Raw genomic sequence first — 27918 nt, 5'->3', positions numbered from 1 at the left:
AAGACTAAAATAAAACAATATGAATTTTTTTTATTTCAATACGAGGAATTTTTATAATAGTTTTTTTTAATCGTAAGCATTCATTACTCCACCTTTTTTAGTTTATAAATAATGATTTTTTATTAAAACTTTAAATCGTTTGATAAAAAAAACTCCTAAAAACCTTTTTTTTCTTCGTTTTTTTTTTTTTTTTTTTTTTTTTTTTTTTTTTTTTTTTTTTTTTGCAAAATTAAATGACACAGCATTTTATGTCAGTGTATACTTTTTGCATATTTTAATATTTGAAGTACTATGATTCCGAAAAGTATGGAATGTAAAGTTTAAGTAGATCTTTCATATTAGATCATTAAATTTAGTAGAGTGATTTCACAGACATTACTCTAATAAGAACATAATAAGATATTTAGTTTTAACTCTAATAAGATACATATTTATTTGTTCTGCTTATTCACAAATATTTTTCCAATGTGTTTGGGATGTTCCTTCTCTTCAGAAAAGAGATTCCGTTTTGCTTTCGCTTACATAAGAAGGAATATCAAACATTTTTCTCTTTTAAATTTAATAAGCCACAATAAGGATGGAACGTTACCATGATTCACTGAAGAAATCTCCAGTGCAACTAATAATCGTGTTGTTCTGCTAGCAGTCATTCGTCTCATACAACAACGCCCCCTATAGGTAGTTGCATTCGCGGATAAAGAATATTTCTCGTAATTAAAATTGGCTTCTCAAGGTTACATTTCTATCCTCGTTGCCTAGACAACAATGTGACAGTCCGCAATACCACTCATTTTATTTACACGCCAGTTAAGGATTATCTTATCTATAGTTCTTTTGATCATTGTAACTTGCTTTTCCATTTTGTTTCTTGCTAATAAGTTCATATATTTAAAAAATTTAGCTTGAGATTGCTTGTATTTCGAGCTCTGCTATCATGAATAACCTTGATGTCAGGAGATAATCAAAGATGGTCATCTATGAGAGTTGGAGTAATTTGAACAGAGCTACGGTCAAATAATTGTTTTTACAGACGCATTTAAATAACTGCCGACGCATGCCGTGTTTCCTACACAACAGATCAGTGATTTTATGCAGAGGGCGATAGAAGAGGTTCCAACTTGCCTTCTGGGTCAGGTTCAAAATTACAAGGCTATGAATTTGAACATTAGTAAACGTAAACTCAAAATTGGATCGGCTGTTCAACGACGGTTATAAAATAAAATTTTAGTTTGTAGTTCTCTAACGTTTTTTTTAAACATTTCCGAATCCAAAGCAGTTGGCATCTTTGTGATAGGACTGCAGTCGTTGTAGTTCTGAACAGTGTTCAATACCTCTAAACCAGGTAATAGTAGTTGGTGTGGTGCTTTGAACAACATAAAAGCAATAGAATCGATTGAATAAAGTTGTAATGAGAAAAATAATAATAATAATGAAAAAAAAATAATCAAGGACCTAATTTTAAAATTTCTTTGGTGAGCATTTTATTCTGGAGGCAGCTCGAAATGTAAGTTTTAGGAAAAGCAGACACCAAAAAATGCGCCATTTCATGTTCAGCCCAAATTTAACAATCAAATGAGATATTCCTAGTTTTTTTCTCTGCTTTTTTAAACACAAAGAATAATAATTAAGGGAGATAATCGTGAGAGATTTTCGCGTTTTTCCTCCTCACTAACGTAAATGTGGATTAGTTCCATCAAGAGATTCCTTCCGTGAACCATAGTTCGTCTCTTGCTTGATGCAGGAGTTTCCTTGCCTTCTGGATTGGGTTCAAAATTATGCGGCTACGAAGTCGAACATTAGTAGTCGTAAACTCAAAATTGGGTCGGCTGTGCAATGACGGTTACAAAATAAAATAATATAAAATAAAATATTAGTTTGTAGTTCGCTGACGATTTTTTAAAATATTTTGCCAAATCCAGAGCTGTTGACATTTCTGAGATAGGACTGCAATCGCTGTAGTTCTGAATGCAGTATTCAATTTTTCAATTCACCCGAAAAAAAGACCCGCGAGCAAAAATTGATACAGATTTGGATAATTTCTACGAAGAGTGGGGAAAAGCAAAAATTTCGAATAGTACCATGGTAATGGAGAGGGGTAAAGTGCGACTAGAGCTAAAATTAAACGAACCTGAAACGTCGATTCTATTTACAAAGACTAAAACAGAAATAACATCATAAAATTGTCTAGCATATCTATAGGGTTTTCTGTACCATATTTATCAAGAATATGCCATCAATGCTTTTTTTTTAATATTATGTTATAATATCTTATTTGTTTCTTAAAATGAAGGATAATTAAACATTATTTTCGCGTATAAGAATTTTGAAGAGGTAAAGCTAAATTGAAAAAAAAAGCTACAATTTTGCAATCATTTAAGTTAAAGATATTTTCCAGATTACTCAATGTTACTTCTACCAAAAAAGTTTCCGTACGTTTTTTTCCGTTAAAATATGACACTCGGCATTTCACAGATTGTTTTTATTATATTTCATTTTACAACCGTCGTTGAACAGCCGACCCAATTTTATGGGTTTACGACTACTAATGTTCAACTCCGTAGCCCTGTAATTTTGAACCCAATCCAGAAGACAAGAGAACTCCTGGAATATTGGGAGACATTTGCCTTCGTGGAGGACTTTTTGATGGAGCTAATCCGCATTTGCGTTACATGGAGAGGAAGACTACGAGAACCTCATGTGGTTAGCCTGGTGGCAATGGGACTCTAACCCAATATCCGTCTATCACTGAGGATATTTCAAGTCAGCACTGTGGTCGGTGCAAGCCGGATGCGGAATTCGTATTGACTGGGATTCGAACCGGTTCGCCTCATTGGAAGGCGAAAGCTCTATCCCCTGAGCTATCACTGCTTTTTCACAGATTGTTATCTGAAAGTCATATCTTTTACAACGTCTAGTAATAAGATTTATATCTTTTATTCAATTTCAGGATAAAAAAAAAACTTTAACATGCCCTATTTTACTTTAAAGTAAATACTCATAAATTTAAACATTGAATTCATTGAGAATATTTAATTTTACAGAATGATTAAGAATACAGTTCATTAAAAGTTCGTGTCAAAATTTCCACCAAATTGTCTCCATTAAGAAAATTTTGGAAATTTCTCAACATCATCTCATCGACTGAATTCTTTAAAACCAGCGACTCGATTATCTCTATCCATGAAAGAGAGTTAGCCATGAAGAGTAGAGAAGTAGAAAGGAACTAGTGTTCGAACAACTAATTACATTTGTCTCATTCATGAATTCGATATGCCCCGAGTTAATTACATGTACTAGTTTCGGTGAAATATATTCGTTTATCAATGACAGATGCAATTGATGAGGTTATTAATCAAATGAAAGTCTTGAACGGAATTTTAGAAGCAAAAAAAAGCAATTTGTTTAATGTTTGTTTACGAGTCAGATTTGTTATGATTATTCGAAAGTTTTGTAGATCTGTTTTGCGAATTTGTGAAAAATCTGACAATTTTGAGAAAAAAAGGCACCCGTTCTTGTAATTTTTTTAAATAAAAATAATTATATGTTCTGACCTTTGCGCTAAAATTTTTTGTTTTGGTGATTTTTTTTACCTGTTTTCTGCATGAATCTAATATTGCCGTTGAATAAGGTTCTCTGGGCAGGATACTATTTTTAAGAATATGTGAAAATAAGGTTCAAGTGTGTGAAAAAATCTATTAAAGCTATGATTTTCAAAGAGATTAAGTTTTAAAACTACGATTCAAGTGTATCATTAAGCGCATTTTAAAAAACAGAATGTAAAGCATAATCTGAAGGGTCCAAATTTAAGTTAAAATATTTGGCGAATGATTCGTTTTTACATTAATATAATTAATTAATGATTCTTTTTTGCACTCTTATTTTCAATACATTATTTTTAAGGCTCCATTTTTAAGACAGGGAATGTTATGAAATGTCTGTTAATGAACCCAAATTTATCCCAAAATAATTCCTGGCCATTGAATAAGAAACCTTGAATCGAGGTTTCCAGACAAACACTTCGAAATAAACTGAATTGTAAAATATAGAAGACTAATTCTAAAACCAGCTCAATCGATATTTTTAGTGCCAATATTAAAAATTCATTAAGGCAGATAGCATGGTTGAACTTCAAAACGGCGATTTCGTGCGAAACTTCAAGCTATCGATTTGCACTGAAAGTACCCATGCTATGGATTTAGTACAATGTTGTGGCAGTCGAGGCCAACGTTGGAACTCGAAGTCATAAGTTTGTGTACAATTTCACGTAATCGTATTGCACTTTAAATATCAATGGCATGAATTTAGTGGAATACTGTGGTAGGGGTTGGGGCGAACGTTTTTTCTATAAGTAGTGATTTCGTGCACGATTTGTACAACCTGTCTGTACTTAAAATATTAATGCCATACAGTTAGTTGAAAGATGCGGCAGTAGAAGCAAACATTGAATCTCAAAGTCATGAGTTTTTGCGCGATTTCAACTGATTGTTTTTGTTATAGCTAAATTTAAATAAAAAATCGTCTTAAAAACCTGAAATAAAAACAAAGTAAAGTTTTAAATATCTTGATATTTCGTTAATTAATCTTCAAAGAGAAATTTTGTCTCACAAGCAGTATGCTATGGCAGTCATGGAAAAAAAATTTAAATAACGAGATCTCCTTCTCAAAATGATGTTCGGAATTCTAAAATGGATAATTAAGTGGGTTTGAAAATTATATTAATTGCTAGTTGAAAAAAAACATAGATTTGAATAAAAACATTAATAAATTAATGCTTTAAATTTCGTAAAAAGAAACATTATTTGAATAATAAATTTCGTATTTCTTTTAGAAATGAGATGGGATTTTTTTTCCTTTATTACTAAGGGAACACCTCTGCTCACAACAGCGTCACCAGCAGTCATATGTATTTCAGCTCTCAGACGGAGGCTTACAATTTTTTAAATTTAAATTAAAATTCTTTTGTAAAAGAATTTTCGGTTTTAAGCATGTTCCATAGTATTTATGGCTCAATAATATACCAAAGGTCAAGCTTCACAAGAAAAGCTATCGTAAAGTATACTGTTTGTCACACAAAGAAAATCGAGAGAAAGTTTGGCAGGGAATTTCGAGTATCAGACCTTGCATTCGCCAAATATCGCATTTTTGTCACGAGGCACATCTAAATAGGTCAATCACTTGGGCAATTTTGTTCTGGGGGAAGTAGAAGACTTGAATTCGTCACCTGCATATACAAACTCTTAAATGTCAAAGAAAAGCATAAATATTTTTTTCGAGAGGAAAATTACAATAGGGTACCATACATATTAGTTGATGTTCTTCTTTTTTTAAATTATCAATCGAATAAATATCAAGTTATACAAATTAAAACTGTAATAAACTTTTAACGTTGCAATAAAAGCCTAAAATTCAATTTTAAAGTTTTGCACTGTGAAATATAGGATATCAATAGTTTTTTGAAGTGTCAAATTTTAAAGTAGTGCTATCTACTTTCTATATGAGTTTAAACTTTTTTTCTCAAATAGCAGTAGAATTTTTATATTATAAGATAATTTTAGAACTTTACAAAATTGCTTATCGAAATTTCTTATAAGTGCATCTTTAAAATTGTACCATGTATTTTTTATTTGAATCGTAATATTTTTCCATAAATTTAAATTAAATATCTAGTCTTAGAAAAGATCAAGGGCTAAAATTTTAACCTCAAAATTCAATAAAAGTTTAATTTTGTAGATTTTCACAGTGACACTAATACATCTGAGGTAAAAAATTTCTGCCAGCTCATTTCGGATTTGATCTTTCTCCATAAGCGTTAGCAGAATGTCAAATTTTCTTGAAATACATGTGGGTTCATCTGATAAGTATTTTAATCCATCAAATAATTGAGATTTCAGGAGTCAAAGAATTCAGAAGAAAAGGGAAGTAGAAAAATCATTAAAATGAAATATCTAAAAGAAAAAAATATATATATATATACATTAAAAAGCCGGAAAAAATGAAAAGATGTAATCTTTTCATCAGCTCACACGATTATATCCTCAAAAAGGGGTTCATCTGATATTGTATCAATATATCCAAAGTAAAATATATCAACACAATAGTGTAAGGATCGCTAAAAAAATAAAGCAAATTGATCACATTAAGTAAAAATAATATCGCTTAAAAAATAGAAAATAAAATATAAAGAAAAAATGGAACAAAACGCAAAACGAAATCTATAAAGCGAGTAATTCAAATGAGCTTACATGTTTGGGAAACTTTCAAAAATAATTTAAAATATTTCTGTAATAAGATTGCCAGGTATAAAAGCAGAAGTTCAAATGGTGCTAAAAACTTAAATACAGAGATTAAGTGTCAAGAATTAATCTAAATTGTCATTCTATTAATTGTCGACAGATCTATTTAGTAGATGTTTCAGCTTTCTAAGACTTGGTTTAGTTTTTGTATTTTTAACTACGTAAGATGAAGAATGGTTTGAAACATTTTGTTCTATAGTGTTTTTTTCTAGAAAAGCATTTAATATTTTAAATGATAGAATATTAAAATGTGAATTTCAGTCTGACCATTTAGCAATAATGTTAGATTGACATCGATATTGTTTGTAAGCTCTTTTTTGGTCAGGCAACTTTGACTTTTACACCTGACCGATGAGAAATGTACTTTCCTCGCAAATGTCCATCCGGATTACCTAATTTACAATCCAGCGGCTTATGAATGATTTGCTATATTTTTTAGAGATTTTTCTCTAGGCTGTAGTTGGTTTCTACTTTAATGCAAATTTTTTACTTTAAAAAAAAAAAAAAAATTTGTCTCCCGAACTTAAAAATGGAAGAACCATTTTTTTTTTATTTAAGAAAATGTCAAGCAGGAGAGCGGATATTTAAAGGCCACTTTATCCAAAAGTAGCTGCCCGGTATGTAAAGTGACGATTTGCAGATCAATTCACACTGCAAAGTTTATGACTATTCTATCACAAAAACTGCTTGAATGATAAAAAATACTTTATATTACTCTATTTTATAAACATTATTTTTACAAGAATGAGTACTTAATTTTTCTCTGCTTCATGAAAAGCGAAACTCTATTGAGCGGGAGCCCTTGGAGGGTCAAGACCTACTATGCTCATCTTAAATTTCTTGACCTAGAGTTCTAGGGGGCAGGAGCAGATGTTTCGGTGAGTGATCAACCGAAGGTAGAACTCTGATTGTTTTCTCTCCAAGCATGCTTGTTACTCGTTTTATCGATCCACTTAAGAGTAAAAAGGCTGAGTTAACTTTTTGCCCGGTTCGAAGAGAGAACCTCAGACCTGTGGTCATATACATAAAATCCTGTCAAGTTTACTCTTTTATTTTATCTGTTAAAAAGGAAAGGAAAAAACCCGATATTTTCCTTGTCAATCTTTTGGTTCTTAAATTATAAAACAATTTTAAAATATCCCCTACCTTTCTTCCAGATGATATCATTATATGGATAACCCCCGAATGGACAGAAGACTTTGAAGGTTCCTCCAGCTAAAGCAGTCAAATTGTTCAGAGGTCTGATGAACACTGACCCAAAAACATTCAATCGCCGTGAATGAACAGATCTACCAGCTTCGTTGAAGGACACACAACTGTAGAGACCGCTGTCCATTACATCTGCAGATGTGATATTAACATAACTGAACACATCTCCAGCTGGGCTCAAGTAAGTGCTGACTGCGATACCAGGTCTTGTGGATAATGTCCAGACATCGTCTAGTGTCCACTTTACTTGGGGAGTTGGGTTGCCACTGGTTATGCACAGAAGAGAAATAAAGCTACCAGGACGTACAGTCTTTTCCGGAAAAGTGAGCTTGAATTGTGGAGATAGGTCTGAAAAATAATAGATAGCAAAAATGCACTGAATTGAGATTAATATTTCTTGTAAACTTCGAAAAATTTTTGGTTTTACTGGAAATCTGATAAATGTTAAAGGTATTTTTTACTTTTTTTTTCGTATGCCTGTTTTAGGCAGTTGGGGTGCGATTGTTTCTGTTCTTCAGTGGCGCCATCAATGGCTAGAAATTCGACTTCTGCAACTCCATTCACACAGCCACAACCCGTTTATAGGACGGGTCACATTCACACACATTCATACACGAAGGAGAGAGGACATAGAACACACAGAGAGAGAGAAAGAAACATCCATGCCTTGTCCGGGATTCGAGCCCAGGACCTTTCTGATGCAAGGACAGTTCTATGCCCCCCACACAGGCTGGTTGGCAATATTAAAGGTATCGTGGGTATAAAATGATAATTAACCTTATTTTGTGATTTATGGAAAGGCATTTATTTCTATAGCTCAACATTAATGCTTCTTAGGTAAAAAAAATCATTATTTTATAACTGAATTTTGATGGATAAGCATTTTTTTTAATCAAAGGGAAAGCTCTTGTCGGGAATAATTACTTAAAGTAAAAAATTATAGTGGGAAAAACTTGTTCAAAACCTTCAAAACTTGATTTTGGATGTTTTTCCCTCTGCAATTTTGGAACGAAGTCACTAAAATTTTTTTGAATGATAAATTCGCCAAAATGTAAAAGTAAAAAAAAAAATATGTATACTTAGAGGCCAAATAGTTTTATGATGAAAGCTTGTACCCGGTTTTATTTAGCCTAGTCGGATAAAACCGGTTCTAAGGAGAACCGAGACTGTGATTGTACCAGGTGTAAGAAATAATAATAAAAAAGAATTGTTTTACTGCAATGACTACCTTATACTGAAAAACTCAAAGTGGTTTACAAAATAAAAAAGTAGCTCAACGAATATATTTTAATTTATCGAAATTCAAGCAGGTTCAGTCATTTCAAGATTTAACGCGCTTGGAATTCTGTAATTTTTCGGTTCTAATGTATTTAAACTAATTCTCTGCGGAACAGAGTTTAGCAAATAAATTTATTTTTAACTCCCGAGGTCTTTAATTGTTAAAGACGCAACAAAACTGTTTATTTATTGATTTTATAAATTTATACTGCGTAACTTGTAATTGCTTGTTTGAAGTAATTAACAAAAGCGTCACTCAAAAAGCAAAGAAGCTAATATTGGCTTCTAATGTTTGCAACCGATAATATTCGAGACTGTAACTTTTTTTTAATTTTGTTCTTTTTGACAACAAAGGAAAACTCTGATGGGGATTGCTGAATTTTTCATCAGAGTACGGTTAAAATTCAAAACTCTTAAAGAAACTTACATCATTATGTTAGTAACTAATTTTAATTTTACAAATTTGCATCACAAAACCTCGTAACTAGTATTATTATTTTTTAATTAGCAAATTTTTAGTACAAAAATTTAATTTTTTTTTTGTTGCTAAAATGGAATTCAAATTTTGAAACTTTTACTGATAATTTGCTTTGCGGAAAAGAATTTACATTCTGTCAGCATTATCCGATCTTGAAGCATTTATTTATTTATTTATTTTATTTGAAAAGTGACACTTTATGTTATATGAACTAATATTTCTTAATTCATGTTAAATACTTTTGTGGTGTAAAAACTGAAAATATAATAACTTTTTTCACTGAATGCTAAGAAATCAGACTATCTTAAAAAAGGATGATGAATGGTATGAAAAAGGGCTATCGGGATTGCGTTTATTACTGATAGTCCACGTATAATATGGAAAATTGGCAAGAAGCCAATAAAGGCGAATAGAAAAATCTCGATATAGTAGGGGTAAAGGGATAAGGAGTGGAATTTGGTGGTCTTTACACATAATCATTGGTTTATCAATTCGTGATTTCAAATATCCTTGCAGGAAAAATGACATTTTGTCATAAAATAATTCGTGAAAGCATTATAAAATGCTTTGAAATAATGGGAAACTTATTTGAATGATATGTTGATAAATAAGTTAGTTTTTCAAACTAATTTCTGCTAAAATAATAGCACTTTTTTGATTAATATAAACAATTTTCTGGAATATAGTTTGTATATTACTGCCATTTGTGTGAAGGATGTTAGCAAGCACTCCTTTAATGAAAAATTATTTCGCTGATTTTTTTTTTTTGTAAAAATCAAGATCCTATTTATGAGTGACAATATTTATGAGTTACGACATTACAAAAGTCCGATTTTGGCATGTTTAGTTAAAAATATAATTTTTAAGCTATTTTAAAAAAGAAATAGCTAAATTTAAATTCATGGCATTAGCTAGATTTATAAATTATTTTACGAGTGGTTCTAAATTTAAATATTTCCAGTGGTCTGTGTTATTCTCGCACCTTTTGAAAATTGGATACCTGTAAGCGACGTCAACGCGGGAATGTCCCCTGATTGGCAGTTGAAACATTTGTTTATTTTAGCAAATGTCCTTTCCATTCTATTTCGATTGAGCCTAGCCCATCAAATCTAAATTCCCTGAAGTGACACATTCTAAACTCTTTCAGGAAGAAAGATTTGGTTTATTTCTTCCTGTACACGAAGACATGACTAAAGCCATGTAGAACATAGCGACAAAGTAATGTAAACAAAGTAATTATGCAACAAAGTTTCCAGACGCATAAAACAAAATAAAATACATAAACAAATATTAAATCTAGATTAAATAAAAGACGTAGACAAAAAAATACATTTTAACTTGTTCGATATGCGATATGGTGTAATGTTTAATAAACTTAATTAATATTCTAACTTATGGGAAGAAACTTAGCTCAACCTTAGTCAACCATATACAGAATATTAAATCGTCGTTAAACAACAATTTGGCGCTGAGGTCAAACGTCAGGTAAGTGGTTGTGTGTCATTCTTCTTTTTCTTCTCGAGTTGAGAGTATCCCATAGCTCAGTAGTAACTAGGATATAATTGCACTCCCACTTGGAAATAGTTAATACCGCTATAATAGTTAATACGGAAAAAATAGTTAAAAACGCGTATAAAAAGAAGTTTTAAAGAAATGAATAGCTAATAGTTTCTTCTTAAAGTAACGAGAACCCAAAAATGCTTCACCAATATACCATAAACTTGGTATTGAGAATTGAGCGTTGCTCTAGTTTTAACATGTCCGCACACTTTTTGACTACATTAACTCCAACCTCATTATCACAAATAGAGTTGTAAGTCATAAAAAAGCGGGATAACTTGGTTAATTAAAGAGAAACACAGTAAGATCGATCAAAACAAAATTGCATCTGGTAATTTTGGAATTTATAGTAGTTGATTAGTTTAAAAACTGAATTGTTTCTTTTTATATCCACCAGCATGCATTTTTACACAATATTAATTGGAAGTATTTTTATGTTCTTGAATGATATTCTTTTTATGATTTTAGCATAAATAAGTATACAGAAGAAAGAAGCGAATTTCGTGGCGACTTAAAAGTCGTATTTTGGTGTATTATCCAGCCAATTACACGACAAGAAAATAAGCATCAATTGTTGGAAATTTTGCGACCCATTATAACTTGAATTGTAGCGTTTATAAAAGCCTATTTAAGAAGAAAGAAAAAACAATTGGCCAATAAGTAACTAGTGATCGCAATGATGCAACAATTTTCTTTTTTTTTGTAATTATTCATATAAAGTCTATAAAGTCTAAAAATACTAGAAAAATAATTGGCTGGCAAAAGCATGAGTAAAAGTAAAAATATTAAACAATAACGGGCTAGCAAAAGCATGAATAAAATAAACTAAACACATAAAGAGATAAACAATAAAATAAAAGCAGACGATAAAATTAGAAGACCTTTTTTAGAACAAAATAAAGTGGTTTTTTTTTTTTAGATATTAATTCTGTTTTGAAATTTGAGTTTTCATAGAACCCGTTACTGGTTTTTCTAGTTTGTTTTATAATATTTCAACCTTCCTGTTACGGATATTTCATATTTGTTACTGCTTGTGTTTGTGAATAAAAGTTTTTTTTATTATCAGAAGCAGAACTGTTATTTATATAGCTTGATACTCTACAATCATCAATATGTTTTTAATTCTTATTTTATAATTACGTTTGAAACAAGTTTTGCTTAGGGAAGAAAGAATTGGGTTTACTATAGCCTACGTCACAGGTTGTGTTATTCCTACTAAATTTAACCCATGAACGGCATTTTCTGCGAGCCTAACTTCAAGCCACAAATAAACAAACGAAGTGTTTGATCGTTTAAATAGCTGCTCGCCAGATTTTATTGCATTATAAAGAAAAGTAATTGATATTCGATTTTTGATTAATAATTGATTTATGTGGATAGTGGCATTTATGTGGATAGTGGCATAGAATTTAGCATTGCGTCATGGTAAATGTTATTCCTACTAAGTGGAAGTAGTTGTGTTTTTTTTATATTATACCCAATTGCAAATAACACCTTCAAATTTGTGTCGTAAAAAATAACTTAAGCATTTCTTTTATATCAAACATTGGATAGAATTCGATTTCTCTTTAGAACAGGAAATGCAAAATAATTTTTTGGAAACATTCCTTATTTTCATACTCAGTAGAAACAATAAAGCAAGAGTCAGAAAGGTGCAGAATGCTTCATTCATTTTTCACAGCATATTGACAGTGTAAACCTCCGCCGAAAATGAGCCTTTGACACCATTGCATGGAAAAAAAAAACTTCAGCTTTCTCGACAGAGTTAATCTATACTATGCCAGACAATGATCTTTTTTTTTCTTTTCTTTTCAGTCACGTAAAAATAAGAACTTTCTTTTTATTGGAGGAGAAATTCAGGAAAGAAAACTTATTTTGGTTCATTTTTTTTTCATTTATTTTATTTACTTTTTTTGTATTCTTTAACAAGCTGAATATCGATCAACCTGAAAAACAAAGATGAAATTGGAAACGCGCAAAGCAAGATGGAATAAAAAATTCTATTATTTTAGGAAAAGACTGACTTATTCTATCGTGCAGTAGAAAATATATTTTGATGCAAAAAAGTATGTAGTCTCAAACTAATCTGAGTTTGAAAATATGGTTTTTAGATATACTCCGTAAATTTAAGAGCTACGCGATAGAACAAATTTAAAAAAAACAACGCATTGACAATATTCGGAAGTCAAAATTCACTGGCAGATTCCCTTATTAATTATTGTGGCTAAACGAATTTCATAAAGGACTTCCTCTTTAAAGCTGCGAGTATGTGTTTCATGGAGAGAAAGACCACGAATTTATCACAGCTTCAAAAAGTCAACTACATGATCCGTGGATATTTAACTTCAGAACTGTAAGCTGAGAGTTGCATATGAATTGATCAGCCATTGTCGAGTTGGAGCCTGGCAAGTCTAAATGGGAAAGGTGCTCCCGTGAACAATTTTGACCATAGCGACAAATCAAATCTAATTGATGAAGGTGTGCAGTTATAATATAACATGGAGACTAATAATCTTTTTTTTAAATTTTTCATTTCGATTAAGAATACTTGCGGTATAAATAATGTAGTTTCCCTTTAAGGTTTTGTGAGTGATAACAGAATTTTTAGAAATTTTAAAGCATCAAAGAACCTGTGCCCTTAGATGTTAACAAACACTATTTGTTGCAAAACATATGCGACTATCCGTTTTCCTACTTTTACATTTCGATTAAGAATATTTACTGCCTAACACATTTATCTTCCTTTGGGAGTATTATGAAATGAAACGATACAATTTAGAATTTTTGAAGGAGAAAATGACCTGTGCTCTTCATTATTAATATACATCGCAAATTATAACTCAAATCAAAATTTATGCTAGTACCAGCAAGAAATGTTCTAGTTTCTTCTATGTACTGCTGTTTGCTAGATTTTCAAGCTATTATATGCTTCATAATGCTAGCAAGCATCAAATTCTATATAGCTAACTTGCATAGCAATAGCATGATTAGTTATATGTAAGTATCTTATGCTTATTTCCTGTTCAATCTCCTTCTGAAGCATGGAGAAGTAGACACCTTAACGAGCTATTGTATACTTACAAACTAAGGCAAACAACATTAAAGAGCACAAAAATATTTATAAAATACAGACAGCTGCTTCGGATGCTCATAGGGCAACCTTCCTCAGTTGCACTGGTGAAAGTTGCCCTTAGTTGTTTGCCTTAGTTTGTATTTTAGCACAAAGGTCGCCCACTTGTGTATTTATTGTATGCTTGCCAGCGTAATATGCTGTGTAAGAAACCTAGACAAAGGTTGCTATGTGCCACTAAGATGAAAGTAATTACTGCACTTAATTAGATTTTAGAACAATAAATTGGAAAAAAAAACCTTTTCTACTGTTGAGTTGCAACTTCGACTTTTTCACGTCTGTTTACGACGTCATACATTGAGTCTGATGTGTTCGGCGACTGCTGGAATGAATGTTTTAGTCGCTCCAAAGGTATTTATAATTTAGTTTTTTTTAACGAAACTAAAAAGTTTCAATAATACGTAGTTACATAAAATATTAAATAAGTATCATAGGTCGAGTTTTTTCTTCACCTATACTACACTGGTGGACAAAATTAAGAGATGGAAGACATTTTCCCAAGTATCTCAAAAAATAATGAATATAAATAAATGAAATTTGGCATGGATATAGCTTATTCCATGATAGTAAAGTATGCAAAACAAAAATGAAAGTGCCATTCACTGGCAAAACCTATTGCCAATAAATCCAATGTAGTCTGAACTTAAGGATAAACGATGACGATAAAAGTGAGGGTTGCACAGTGTGTGTTGCCTCTAGTATGGTGTATGGTCACCTCTGACAGACAAACAGCATGCACAACGAGTATGCATGCTGTAAATATGGGAGTTAAGGAGGACTTGTGGAAGACCCTCCCTATCTTCCACCAGAGCAATTTTTAACTCCAGAATGGTTCTGGGGGGAGGTTGGCGCAGCGCAATAGCTCTCCCAAGAGCATCCCAAGCATGTTCAATAGGATTCGGGTCAGGGGATTTTGCTGGCCAAATCATTCGTTGAATATCCTCGCTTTCCAGATACTCATCAACCATGAGAGCCCTATGTGGTCGCGCATTTTCGTTCATAAAGATGAACTCAGGGCCAACAGCGCCCCTGAAAAGCCGCGCATAGGGCTCTAGGACCTCCTGCCTGTACCTCTGGGCATTCACGGAACCATTGTCAAACACACGAAGCGGTGTGCGTGCATCTTGCATGTGCGAATGAATGTGCGAAAATGCTTTCCATCTCTTAATTTTGTCCTCCAGTGAAGAAAAGTAATAAAAGCTCGATGTTTCAGAGAGGATAATGTTGTAAAAATATTTAGTTTTCTCAATGATTTTGATCCGAAAATTTGGTACTAATTTAATGATCATGAATCTAATTAAGCTTGTAAATATAATGTAAAGCGTTTATTATGCTTATGGGTATTTCAGGGAAAGTTAACATTTATGTTAAACTTCCATTAAAATGTTTACCGCCCATTAATATCCTATATTAAAACGTCCGTCTCAAAGGCTAGTATTTTTTTCCTAATTTTCATTTCGAGTAAGTGCTCTTATTGCATGACTCATTTATGGCAAATTCTGCTTTACTCTAGGTTTACCAGAACTCACTACTTTCAGTACTTTAAATTGTAAATTATGGTACTGGTAAAACTGAATTTGTCATAAAACGTTGGCCCCGTGCCATAGCAGTCCTCTTAGCGTAATGGAAATATAAACAATACTTAGTTGAAAAAAAATTAAAGGATAAAAAGACCCATATCCTTAAGTTAGCATACACTGCCAGTTACATTGTTAACATTAGTACACATAGTTAGCATTAATGTTCGCAAATAGTAACATTAATGTTACTATTCATTTTCCTACGGTTATATTATTCTATTAATATTTGCAGCATGGCTAATTCATCTTCCCTTAATAATAATGTGCATTAAAACAGAACATTTTAAAATTTTTAAGAGAGCAAAGTTCCGCATTCTTAAATAATACTATACACTGCCAATTACAAGACATATGCTAATCGTCAGTGCGCAGGTAACAAAACAATATTACTTAATATTAGAACGATGCCATATAATACTGCCGTGCTAGAAAACGCTAGACTCCTAAATCCTATCTTCCATTATTAAAGCTAATATTCTATAAGATTAAATAGTATTCGATCTAACATTCGTACTTTTAAAATGATCATTTATTTCGCTTAAGAACTGCCACTTATTTGGAAAAGGGCACTTCATATTATTAATAAATGAAATTCGTTTTCGTAAATAGCTATGCCCATTTTCGCAAACACGCATTTCGAGCTGTGTTAATTTTTATAAGTACGCATTTCCAGATATGCCGAGATTTAAAAACTCACCGATCTAATATTCTTTTCCCCCCTATATTTACTTTTATATTAAGAATATTTATCTTTTGGCTCATTTATCTTCCTTAAGGAGTATATAGAATTGAAACAATATATTTCAGCTATTTTCCAGGATCAATGGACCCGTGTCCTTAAACATCAGCATGCAGATGTTAATATTTTACAGATGTTAATATTCTTTTTTTTTTCCTTTTTAACATTTCACACATTGTCTGGCTTACTTATTATCCCTTAAAGGAGCTGCTATAGCACCGGGTAAGCTTTTCATGAAAAATTTTTCCTTACTCTAAGTTAATCTGAACTCACTTATTTCAATACTTTTAATTTTAAATTACTAATGTAGGTAAAACAGAATTTCTCATAAAAAAATTTCTCCCCGATATAGTGGTCCTCTTGAGTGCATTCTGAACTAAAGCAATATTTTTTTAAACAAAATTAAAAGGATCATATGATCCACATTCTTAAATGTTAACATACACTGAAATATCAGCGGTGGTGGCTCAAGGGATAGAGCATTTGCCACCCAATGAGATGACCTGGATTCGAATCCCAGCTGTGACTCGTTTACATGAATTCTGCTCCCGGCTCATACCAACCACAATGTTAACGTAAAAATCTTCAGAAGCAGACGGATCAGTGTTTAGACTCCCCTTGCTCTCGTGCTAACAGTGGGAGGTAATAGTGGTTTTTCTCTCTATATAACGCTCATGTAGGTTAGCTCCACCAGAAAGTCATCCAAGACAGCTAATTTGTGCCAATGGTTGATCCAGAAGTCTTATGGATTCTGGGTTAGGATTAAAATTGCAAGGCTACGGAGTTGAACATTGCTCCAAACTCCGTAGTATACTTTTTGTTTTTTTTTGTTTTTTAAAAAAATTCCTGGAATTTGATACCTTAAGTAGTGTTGTGCCATCTGTAATTTTATTCTGAGTTCAAACATCTTATATTTAACCATGTGAAATTGTTTCCTTTTAATAACTTTGCACCCCTACTGAAGATGCGACATCAGTATCTCTTCTGGTTGATACTGTTTATTTTGTTATGTTAGTTTGTATTTAGTTCATTTCTAAGTAACGCTGTTTTTTGGTTTTCATATTTAATATCCTACGTATTTGTTAAAACTCTAATTTGAACATTTTGAATATGTTTGCTTATGAGATTGAACTGTTGCGCGCACTTTGAACTTTCGGAGTGTCCCCGGATGCCCCCTTACGGAGACGGGGCGGGGTTAAGCTAGCTATTATTGCTCCGAATCGGGTCGGCTGTTTAACACCGGTTATAAAATGAAAAAAATACACTATATGTTAACATTCTTTTTTTCCCCTACCTTCACATTTCGATTAAGAGTATTTACGACATGGCTCATTTATTTTCCCATAAGAGTATTTTCAACGGAGAAAAAATATAGTAGTTATCTGAAGAGGGTAAATAAATAACGTTACCTCCAACTAGAAGCCTGGCAGTTGCCTGTGAAGAGTAGGATTCCCTCTGGACGAAGCACTGGTACATCCCCGAATCCTGTCCCCTGAGATGGGTCACTTGAAGGATGGTCGGAGACGGGAATAAAATTCGAGAATCTGCCCCAATAAATCTTGTATCTTTCTTCCAGAAAATGCTGTCAAATGGTTGACCCTCGACGGAGCAGTTGAAAAGACCATCTTTACCCACATTTAGTTGCAGTTCTTTTGGGATGATACTAACCTTTAATGGCTCTATAAAAGAGAAAAAAAGAGCATCAGAAAGGGTAAAAATGTCTTGACTCCTGAAAAGCTTTTTTTTTTAAACATAGATGCCCTTAGGTAATAGAAGCAGAATAAAAGTGTCGTTCTCGGAATTATTTGTAGAAGATAAAGTGTCATAGATGTACAGAAAAACTCGTGCTTTAATAATTTTTCACAAAACAACGATTTAACAATTAAATATAAGCTCAAAAGTAATGTTTTTAAGTAAAGAGAATTAAAAAAAAACATTGTAGGTATTCAACTCTGAAGTAAAAATTAAAAAATAATTAAAATTGCTATTGTCATTGAACTCTAAAAGAAACGTAGCAGTAGGAGTTTAGTGTACAGTAAGAAAGCTAAAAATACAAAAAATTTAAAGAAAATGTGACCTAATTATTGAATTTTTACTTCTATACAATTAAATTTTATCGTTTTCAATTAGTTTTGCTTTCGCAAAAGTTAAAAATTAATTAAAATTACTATTGTCATTGAACTCTAAAAGAAGCGTAACAGTAGGAGTTTAGTGTACAGTAGGAAAACTACAAATACAAAAAATTGGAGAAAAAAAATGTGACTTTATTATTGAGTTTTTACTTCACAAAGTATAACTTTTATGCTTAAAAGGACAATATTTATGCTTAACATTTACATATTAATGACTACAGCGGTAACGATTAGGTTGTTACGTAATGGTTTTTGTGTAAATTCTGGTTTCTATGAACCATAATAGGCTGAATTCAACTTCGTCAAGCAACAGGTATTTTGTCTGTAGAAGTTTGATCTTTGTGATCAATATAGTAGAAAAGAATAAAATTTCTAGATTTGGATAAAAATACCCATGGCATTAATGAAAGTTAAATACACTTTATTGAACTTAGTGATGCAGAGCAAGGAGTCCCAAAATAGTAAGTGCGCCAAAAACATCGATAAAGTGAGCCAAAGGGTGAATTTGGCGAAGTTCCCTCTTGCTGTAAGGGTTGCACCCATTTAGGAATCAGTAGAAAGTTTGCATAGCTGAGAAAAGGTGACCTGTTTTCGTGATGACACACCTGGAGAGTGAATCCTAGATTCTTTCCCCTTTGTATTACTTAATGTATTGTAAATATGTAACCAAGAATCTTTCTATAATTAAAATTTAACTTTAAATATGAGTTTTCTAATTTTAACTAAAATTAACATAATTCCTATCAAAGTGATGCCATCAGGTGTATCAATAGCAAAGGATTTTGATGCTTTGATGGAAACTGGTGCTTTACCATGCTTGTGAAACTATAAAAATCATACTATGTCAGATATATATTTATTTCGGTATTTGACAGAATTCTTCATCATAAGTAGCCGAAATATTAAGCTTTAATTATAAGAGTAACCAAGTTATTCTAATCTTAAAGTATTGTAATTACAATTCCGAAATATAAATACGCAATTAGCTGATAATTGACAAAAGAATATCAAAATGCTTGAAAACGACATTAATTTGTGGTCTTTTTAATAGTTTGCGCAATGTAATCTATGCAATGCAGTCCATAATGTAATATAATGCAATGCAGCTTGACATATTCATCAGAAAGGCTTCTGAAATATTCCATTTGTTCAAATTTAATTTACAATGTGTGTCAAGGGAAAAATTGAATTGAATTGTTTTGATTATACGTTTTTTGTTTTAATTTTTTTCTTATTTTTTTTAGTTATCGTCAAAAGTTTCTTAACGAAGCAAGCAGAATTTGAATACGGGTCTTAACAAAATGAATTCATTGTAGTGCAAGTTTTACTTGACCAGTTCCAAAAGTTCCACTTGACAATTCTTCAATCCTTGAGCAGTATTTCGTTAATTTTGCGAATTATTTCGTCACGAAATCACGTGATTTGTGATGAAATGTGAATTCTCATATATGACGAAAATGTTTTCTCAACTCGGAACCTCATTTCAGTGCATTGTGGGAGGTTCTTAACTAAACTGACGAATCTAAAATCAAGACCGGACAAACGAAAATAAAGTGAACAATCAAGTTCTTTAATATATTACAGTAGAATCATCATTCTATTTTACTACTTCATCTTTAATTCTGTAGTTTTATAATAAGTGGTTAATTTCGGAGAATATTAGCACTTTGTTTTTCGTTCAAATTTACATAACTTCAATTATAAAATTGAGATTAGATTTTGCTTTATTTACACTATAAGAAAATCAATTGCACAGTGATAAAATGAAGTAGTTTAAAAATTATAATAATATAAACTGATTATTTTGCTTTGAAATAATTTATTTCTCAAATACACGTTTTAAAAGAGTTTTAATTTAAACGTGAAATGCATGGCTACATTGAATATGATTTAGCATTCTTGCTATGCTTGATTTTTGATAAGAATTATTCATATGTTTTAATTTTTTTAAGTGATATGAATATGTTTCTTGCAGTCTACAAGAGACAAATATGAATTATTAATTTTAAATACATTAACTATGTTATTAATTAAATATAACAATTAGATTTGTAAGTTCAGATAATAACTAAAATGCATATTTATAAAATACGAGTATAAATAAAAATATGAATTAGTAACAAACAAAAATACGAATTAATAACAAAAATAATTGAGCGCCATTATTTCTTTTGAATTGTTAGATCCAGAAAATACGTCGTCTACTTAATGAACAATGCAGTTGAAATCCTTGGCATCATTTGATGATAAATATGTTTGTGCTTAATTGAACGAATGCTTTCTTCCTATTTATTTTCCTTTAATCCTTTTTTGTCATTAGGATTCCGGGAAACAATTGTTCCTTAAGAAATTTTCTCTAACAATTTGTGGCATTCCAAGTGATACACCTCAATACAAACATTGTTTTTTTCTGTAACAAATAAAACTTCGGTTTCGAAGACGGGTTTGTAATTGGATGAAATATTTTCTACGTCTTGCCTATTTTTTTAAAAAATGAATTTCTATTATTGAGGTCTTTCTATATAAAATTGTGAAATTTTGTTTGTTGAAGCGATTGACATGTATCATCTTTGAAAGTCTTTGTTATTATTCTTTCTATTGACCATATTTGTTCAAACTTTTGTAGATTTATTTTTCGTAATTTATAGATCTTTATCTTAGAAATAAAATTGGAATTTTGAGAATCGAGTTTTGGGAGAATAGGGGATATTGAAGGAAGAGAGTTATTAAAATGAAACTATAATTGTTAGAATACTATTAATGATTTCACGTAACAGTTACTTATATAAATTTTTTGATTGCAACCTGAAACATAATGTACCGAAATGTCTTTCTTTTCAGAAAATTTTTCCTAACTTGTAAATATGAGCCAAGGGCCGGGATAGCCTGGTCGGTAGGGCACTGGGCCCATGTCCGAGAACTCGTGGGTTCAAACCCCGCCGGTCGGAGACTCCCCGGGAAGTAAAAGTGACTGATACACATTAAATCTGTCGAGTCGCAAAAGTCCTCCATGTTCCCATAACTAATCAATACCTCTGGGGGTACTGGATTGGAGATTGATCGTTCTCTGATACAGGTCAAAATTACGATCGGTGGATGAAGGAATGGATGTATGAATGGGCCCGTCCTATAAACGGGTGCGACGTATGGTGTGGCAGAAGTCGAATTCTTGGCAATAGATGGCGCCACTTAAAAACAAGAACAATCGCACCCCTCTACCTAAACGTGCATACCTCAACAACCCATATGAGCCGTGGTGGCTGAGCGTAGAGCACACTTGCCTCCAAATCGAATCCTAGCGTTGGCTGGTAGCTAGGAATTCAGCATCCGGATAGCACCATCGAAGGTTGAAGTTCTCTTGCCATCAGGCTAGCCGTTGGAGGTTTACTTGGTTTCCCTCTTCTCATTACGCAAATGCGGATAAGTTCCATCAAAAATTTCTCCACCGAAGAATATTTCTACCAATACTTGATCAAGGAGTTCCCTTGTCTTCTGAATTGGGTTCAAAATTTCACAGACTTGAGCATTGGCAGTAGTAAAATCAAAATAGGGTCAGCTGTTCAGCGACGGTTTTAAAATAAAACTTGTATGTATGACAATATGTGTATGATAAAACACGTGTAATGTTATGCGTATGATAATGCATGATATAAAGAATGATGTATATATAATGATGTATGTTAAAGTATGATAATTCACGTATGCTATAAACAAAACTCATCTTTTTTTATGTACCTTTACGATCATATTAAACAGATGTTACTGACCATAATAACCTGTAACGACCAACTGTTGAAACACAAGACTTTTAAAAGCATTAAGGAAAGGCAAACATAATACAAAAGGAAACATTAATAACAATGACACAGTTACCTAGTTATTCGACACCCTTCTGCAAGTAAGCGACATTTCAACTATTTTAACCAGCTCAACTATTTTAAACAGCCAGACATAGTTCATGTTATTAAGGCCAATCGCATTCGATGGCTGGGATACCTTTATAGATCTGAAGACCAAAACCCAGCGAAAAAAAGTGACTTTTTCTAAACCAGAAGTTACAAGGAAAAGGGGTCGTACACCGACTAGGTGGCTGGATGCAGTTGAGAAGGACCTGAAGATAATAGGAATAACTAACTGGGAGGCCATGGCACGGAATAGATCAAGATGGATCAAACTTACAGAATAGATCACACACATAATAATATAAACACAGAATAGATCAAACTTATTGGGACGGCCTTGGTCTGTCATAGGCTGTACTGCCCAAGAAGAAGAAGAATAACCAATTCTTTCAACATATTTAAATCGGCATTTGCACACATACCATATGCATACATGAAGGGCAGCAAATAAAGTGATTACTAAACATTTAGCTATAAAAGTTTGATTTGATAAAAATTGGAGTTTCAAGTTTACTATAGGAAGCATCAGTGATTAAGAGTGAGAAGGGTTAATATATTTTAAATATGTAAATTTTAGTCGAATTTTTCCTTTCGTGTTTTCTAATACTGAATGCGTTTACTTGAAAGCAGTATACCAGACCTTAGTACGGAAGATTATTTTTTCAAATATTATATATTTATACCGATATATTTCGAATATATCGGTTTCCATCGCATTTTATTATTTGTAACAATCCGCATGTCTCCATGCTTTTAGCATTATATTTTACATCATTCAAATGAGATTTTTATTACTGGAATCAATGTTTCGCTAAATTTTTTGTTCGAGTTAATTTATATTAATTTTAAGATCATTAAAATGAATTGACATGGGAAAGGAGAATTTACGCCACCTCCTTTGTTTTGTTTTCAATACAAGATATAAGGCCACGAAAGCTGCTTGTAACATTTGTGTTGTGTGTGGAGTCGTAGCTGAATGAACCTCTGGTAATTGGTATACCTAATTTAAAAATAAAGATTTTGAACTGAAGGATGCACTTGATTCTAACTGTCCAAGTGCAGTTTAATTTGATGAAACGCAGTTAAATTAAGGACCGGAATAGCCTGTTTGGCTGGACGTTGGGCTCGTGTTAGTGAGAACGCAAGTTCGAATCCCACTGGCGACTCGAATCCAATGGTGACTGGTGCATGTTAAATCTGTCTGGCTCACAAAGTCCCCCAAGTTCCCATAACATATCAATATCTCCTGGGGTACTGGATTTGAAATTGATCGTTCTCTGGCTTAGGTCTAAATAACGACCTGAGGATCATTGAATAGAGTATGATTGGGTTCTCATTGTAAAATGGGTTGTGACGTATGCGTGGCAGAAGTCGTATTCCTGATCGTAGATGGCGCCACTGAAACGCAACCTAGAATGAAAGGAGGGGCCAGAAAGCCTCTTTAGGTTTGTGGGTAGATATCCCATAATCCCAGGTAATTTTGGGTATAAAGGTTTTGGTTTTATTAAAAAATGAGAGTTTTTCTACATACCTATTATTATTATTTAAAGAGAACTGAATTACTGGAGAAACTAATGATTGCGTGTCACAGAAATCCCAGCGTTCCGTTTAATCATTTAATTTTGTTAATCAAATCGAATAAAATACCACATATATGACAATATTTTAAGATTTTGGATGTCTAATTGATCTACACTCAAAGAGCCAAACTGGCCCCTTAGGTATATCTAGGCCTACAGCAATATTTAGTTTTTCTAGTGGTTTAATCAAGAAGAACAATAAAACAAATGTACTCATGAAACATGTTTTTGAAAATTTGATCCACAAAGAAACCATATCTAAACTAGATTCTTGATTTTTCTAAGTTATGTTTAGTCTAAAATTCATGTTCTCAAGTAGATAACAGGTAGAATAGATACTGTTATTTAAATAGAGCTGTTAAAGGTTTGAAAAAGTCATACAAAACAGTAATGAATCATTAAACATACCTTCTACAAGTAATTCAATATCAACTCTGTCTTCCCCAATGGAATTCGTGACTTGGCAGGAATAAAATCCAGCGTCTGATAATTTCACATTGGAGAATTTTAAGACACCATCTTCTTGTTTGGCGCTAACTCCAATTCCAGACATAATCCTCTGTCCATGAATTGTTTTATACCATTGGTATTTAGGAACTGGGTGACCTTGAGCTATACAAAAGAGACTCACGTGATGTCCAGCATTCGCTTTCACTTTACTCAAAGAGTGGACAATCCTTGGCTGTTGATTGTATTGGGGCTCTAAAAAAAGTAGAAAAAGGTGAACATATATTAAAGGTGTTCCTTGGCGAGAATTTTCTTTGCTGCCAATTGTGTTACAAAAATTTCGTCTGAAGCAAAAACGTAGACAAAATTATAATCCACATGTGCAGGTGTCAATAAATGAAACACAGCTTATACCAGCTACCGACTTGGCGATAATCCAAGAGACAAATCAAAATCTAGTCTGATTTTACGATTCATTTTGACGACGCAAATGCTTTATACAAATTACATCTTTGTTTAAACTGACTGATTTATAGAAATAATAAACAGAAAACAAGTAATTCGTATAAAAAAGAAATTTTTTTACGCTTCTATAGAGAATAGCGTTGAGAGTATAGAAATTGGTGTTCTTTACTTTGGAGCTTTTACCGAACACAAAAAAATCCCCTTTTCCTATTATTCCAATCTCGACTTTTTTTTTAAGAAACAGCAAATTTAAATATTTGATAAATCCTTGTATGCTTGACGCGAACTTGAAACATGTTGCCAACGTTAACTGCTTGCTTCCGAATCGTTGCCAAAGTAGAAATAATGATTTCACGATTGTATATACCAACCTAATATACCCTATGCAATAAATTCTGGTATACCCACTGAATCTTGCCAAATCTATAGTTACAGATTGCAAACGGTATATTATTATATTATTATTATTGCTCTACCAAACATTACCAATGGTGCCAAATCCAATATGTAATTTATACTAGGATTAAGCCAAGCATTTCCCCTAGCTTTCTCTAAGAACATAAAATAAAAAACCTCGAAAATAAGCTGGTCGAAAATTTTTACCTAAACTGCCCTGCTCATCTTCTAAGTAATGGACGTCACACAATAATGAGGAATTTTATAACATAAAAACATACACCTTTTATTTCCAAATGTAAGCCCATCCATGAATAAGCTGAATAATACGCTTTTTATTTGGAAATCCACTCAAATTTCAAAATACGTATATAAGCAGAATAAACATATAGCCATGATACGGTTACACAATGAGTAAAAGAAATTTCAGACGTCGTATTTAGATCTTTTTAAAATTTTTGCGTCACAGCAGCAATATGGAACATAAAATAATTTAGTCTATGAAGACCCCGGTAAAGATAAAGGCAACTGACATTCCGATGTCTGATCAGGAATGTGTGCAGATTTGAAATCAGAGACTTGAAAATATCCAAGATCCGTTAAAAAAACCTCGTGGAACAGAAAAGAAAGAAATTTGTTCCCCAGCGTCCTTAACAATGTGTAAACATACTCACCCATAACTATAACTTTAGAGTAGTTAGAACTAACAATCTTTTCTCTTGTGATAATATTTTCGGTATGACATCGGAAACTGAAGGTTGCATCTCTTTCTCTGACATCACGGAAATAAAGATTTCCATCATCCAGCATTCCATATTTACCTGGATGAAAATATAATCATTTATAACTGTAACTATAAAATTTTAATACTTCTTAATTTATTTTGAATTCTGCATATTTATAAATTATAGGTAGAACCCTATAAATTGCTTAAAGATGCGTAAGAATCGTTAAACAACATAAAATATAATTTTCCGCATAATCATCGAATATCCACATATTTTTTTAGACGACTTTATTCATTTACCATACGATTCGGTGGTGGTGAAAACATATTTTCACAGTTATTTGTTATATTGGTCGCGTAAAAAGAATAAAGTTGCGTAAAAACAATAAAGCTGTAAAGTATCTCTTGATAATTAAGATTTTACATAGAATCTTATAGTGCGTCTAATAATTTGGCCATGGGCTGCAGTAACCTAATTTTAAACAAAACTGCATTTAATTGCAAACTTGTGAATTGTTATCTCAAATTGAATATTATATGGAAACTAAGAAAGACCTCAGGCAAAAGAAAAGGAATTTCGGAGAAAATTGAAAGAAAGGCGTTTTAGAAACTTTTATCATTACTACACGAAAACTTTTATCATTAATACACGAGCTATTCAATAGATAGTTTATCGTTAAATAAATACATTCACAAATTATTTTATCATTAAAACGAATTCGCACCACTTAAAAGAGGAACCTTCATAAACTATTTTATAAGGATACGGAACACTTCAATAATTGGTTTATAGGGATGAATTAAGCATAGTAGTTTAAAAAACAATGAATAATTATAAAGTGACATAGCTAACTTTATGAAGTTGTTAATTACAAAAGCAAAAAATTGCTCTAGACAACAAAAAATCGTAAAAAAATGAAATTCATTTAACAGAACAAAAATCTTACCATATTTTAAACTTGATATATAACATGTTTAATATTTTAAAACAATAAAAAAGATGCTTTATCAGCCTAGATAAGATACTTCCCTACAATAAACATTTAAGCAATTAGAAATAATTAAATTGAATTGGAGGAGGAAAAATCATAACTTTTCTAATCGAATATTTAAAAACACTAACGTTGGCAAAGAAATAAATAAATGAGATTCTCTGCTTTTAATTTTTCTGCAAATTGATTGAAATTCAGAAATGAAAAATGCCAAATCCCTGTTTAAACCGACTACACAGTTTAAACCGACCATACACTCTCCCGTAATTCATAAATGAGCTGCATTTTTTTGAAAATGGAATAATTCCATTTGAAACTGAAAAATTCGCTCATATCTCTTAATTATTATTAAAATTAATACTTTATGGTGTTTTAAAGTTTTGTCAAATTATAGTTACTATAGTTACAGCCCTAATCATTTTCATAAACCTTTATCAATATTTTTTTTCTTCGAATACAACCCTTAAATATCTCGATATAGAAAAAATGGACTTATTTCCCTTCAAAAATACGGGCACGAATTTCATAATTCTGGACTTGATAGGTAGGTTAATATTATGGAAGAAGAATACCTTTTGTGTTTTAATTTGGTTGATGCAAATAAATAACTCCTCAGGTGTCATTTGGTACATCAATTATAACTAAGGTACTTCAGGTACTTTAATTATGAGATTATTATCTTTATTACATCATGTTTTTAGTTTTTAAAACGTTTTTGAGGGTCAGTTTCTTAGATTCTAGTCATTTTTGAATTGTTCAAATTTTTAGGATACGTTTTTTAGTAAAAACTATTAGACACTTGTCTCTTTTATTTTGATGAGAAAGATATTTTTTTCAAAGTTTTGGGGGTTCAGATTGGAGAACCTCTGGATTTTTGGAAAGAAGCACATCTTTTTACATGTGGTATTACTTTATGCAAAATGAGTGGACCATGTCACTGACCATTAATTTGTATTATACTACTTTCACACTAACTGAAAGTACATAGATATTTTTAGTGTACTCTTGTC

The 27918-nt window shown here is 31.9% G+C and overlaps 1 protein-coding gene across 2 annotated transcripts in view; it reads right to left on the bottom strand.

Annotated features, from left to right (window-relative positions):
* Positions 1-27918, bottom strand: part of LOC107442922 (cell adhesion molecule Dscam1) — a 171252-nt gene that overhangs the window by 100457 nt on the left and 42877 nt on the right. For both annotated transcript variants that reach the window (XM_043040967.2, XM_043040966.2), the window contains exons 4-7: positions 25864-26010; positions 24290-24583; positions 17677-17946; positions 7440-7850 (exon numbers count right to left, since the gene is read on the bottom strand). In XM_043040967.2, coding sequence (XP_042896901.1) covers positions 7440-7850; positions 17677-17946; positions 24290-24583; positions 25864-26010 — 1122 coding nt within the window. The remainder of the gene's footprint in view (positions 1-7439; positions 7851-17676; positions 17947-24289; positions 24584-25863; positions 26011-27918) is intronic.

The sequence above is a fragment of the Parasteatoda tepidariorum genome, chromosome 8, assembly GCF_043381705.1.
Source record: "Parasteatoda tepidariorum isolate YZ-2023 chromosome 8, CAS_Ptep_4.0, whole genome shotgun sequence".
In the NCBI taxonomy this organism is placed as follows: domain Eukaryota; kingdom Metazoa; phylum Arthropoda; class Arachnida; order Araneae; family Theridiidae; genus Parasteatoda; species Parasteatoda tepidariorum.
Note: the sequence above shows the minus strand (reverse complement) of the source record. Positions and strands in the feature narration are given on the sequence as shown.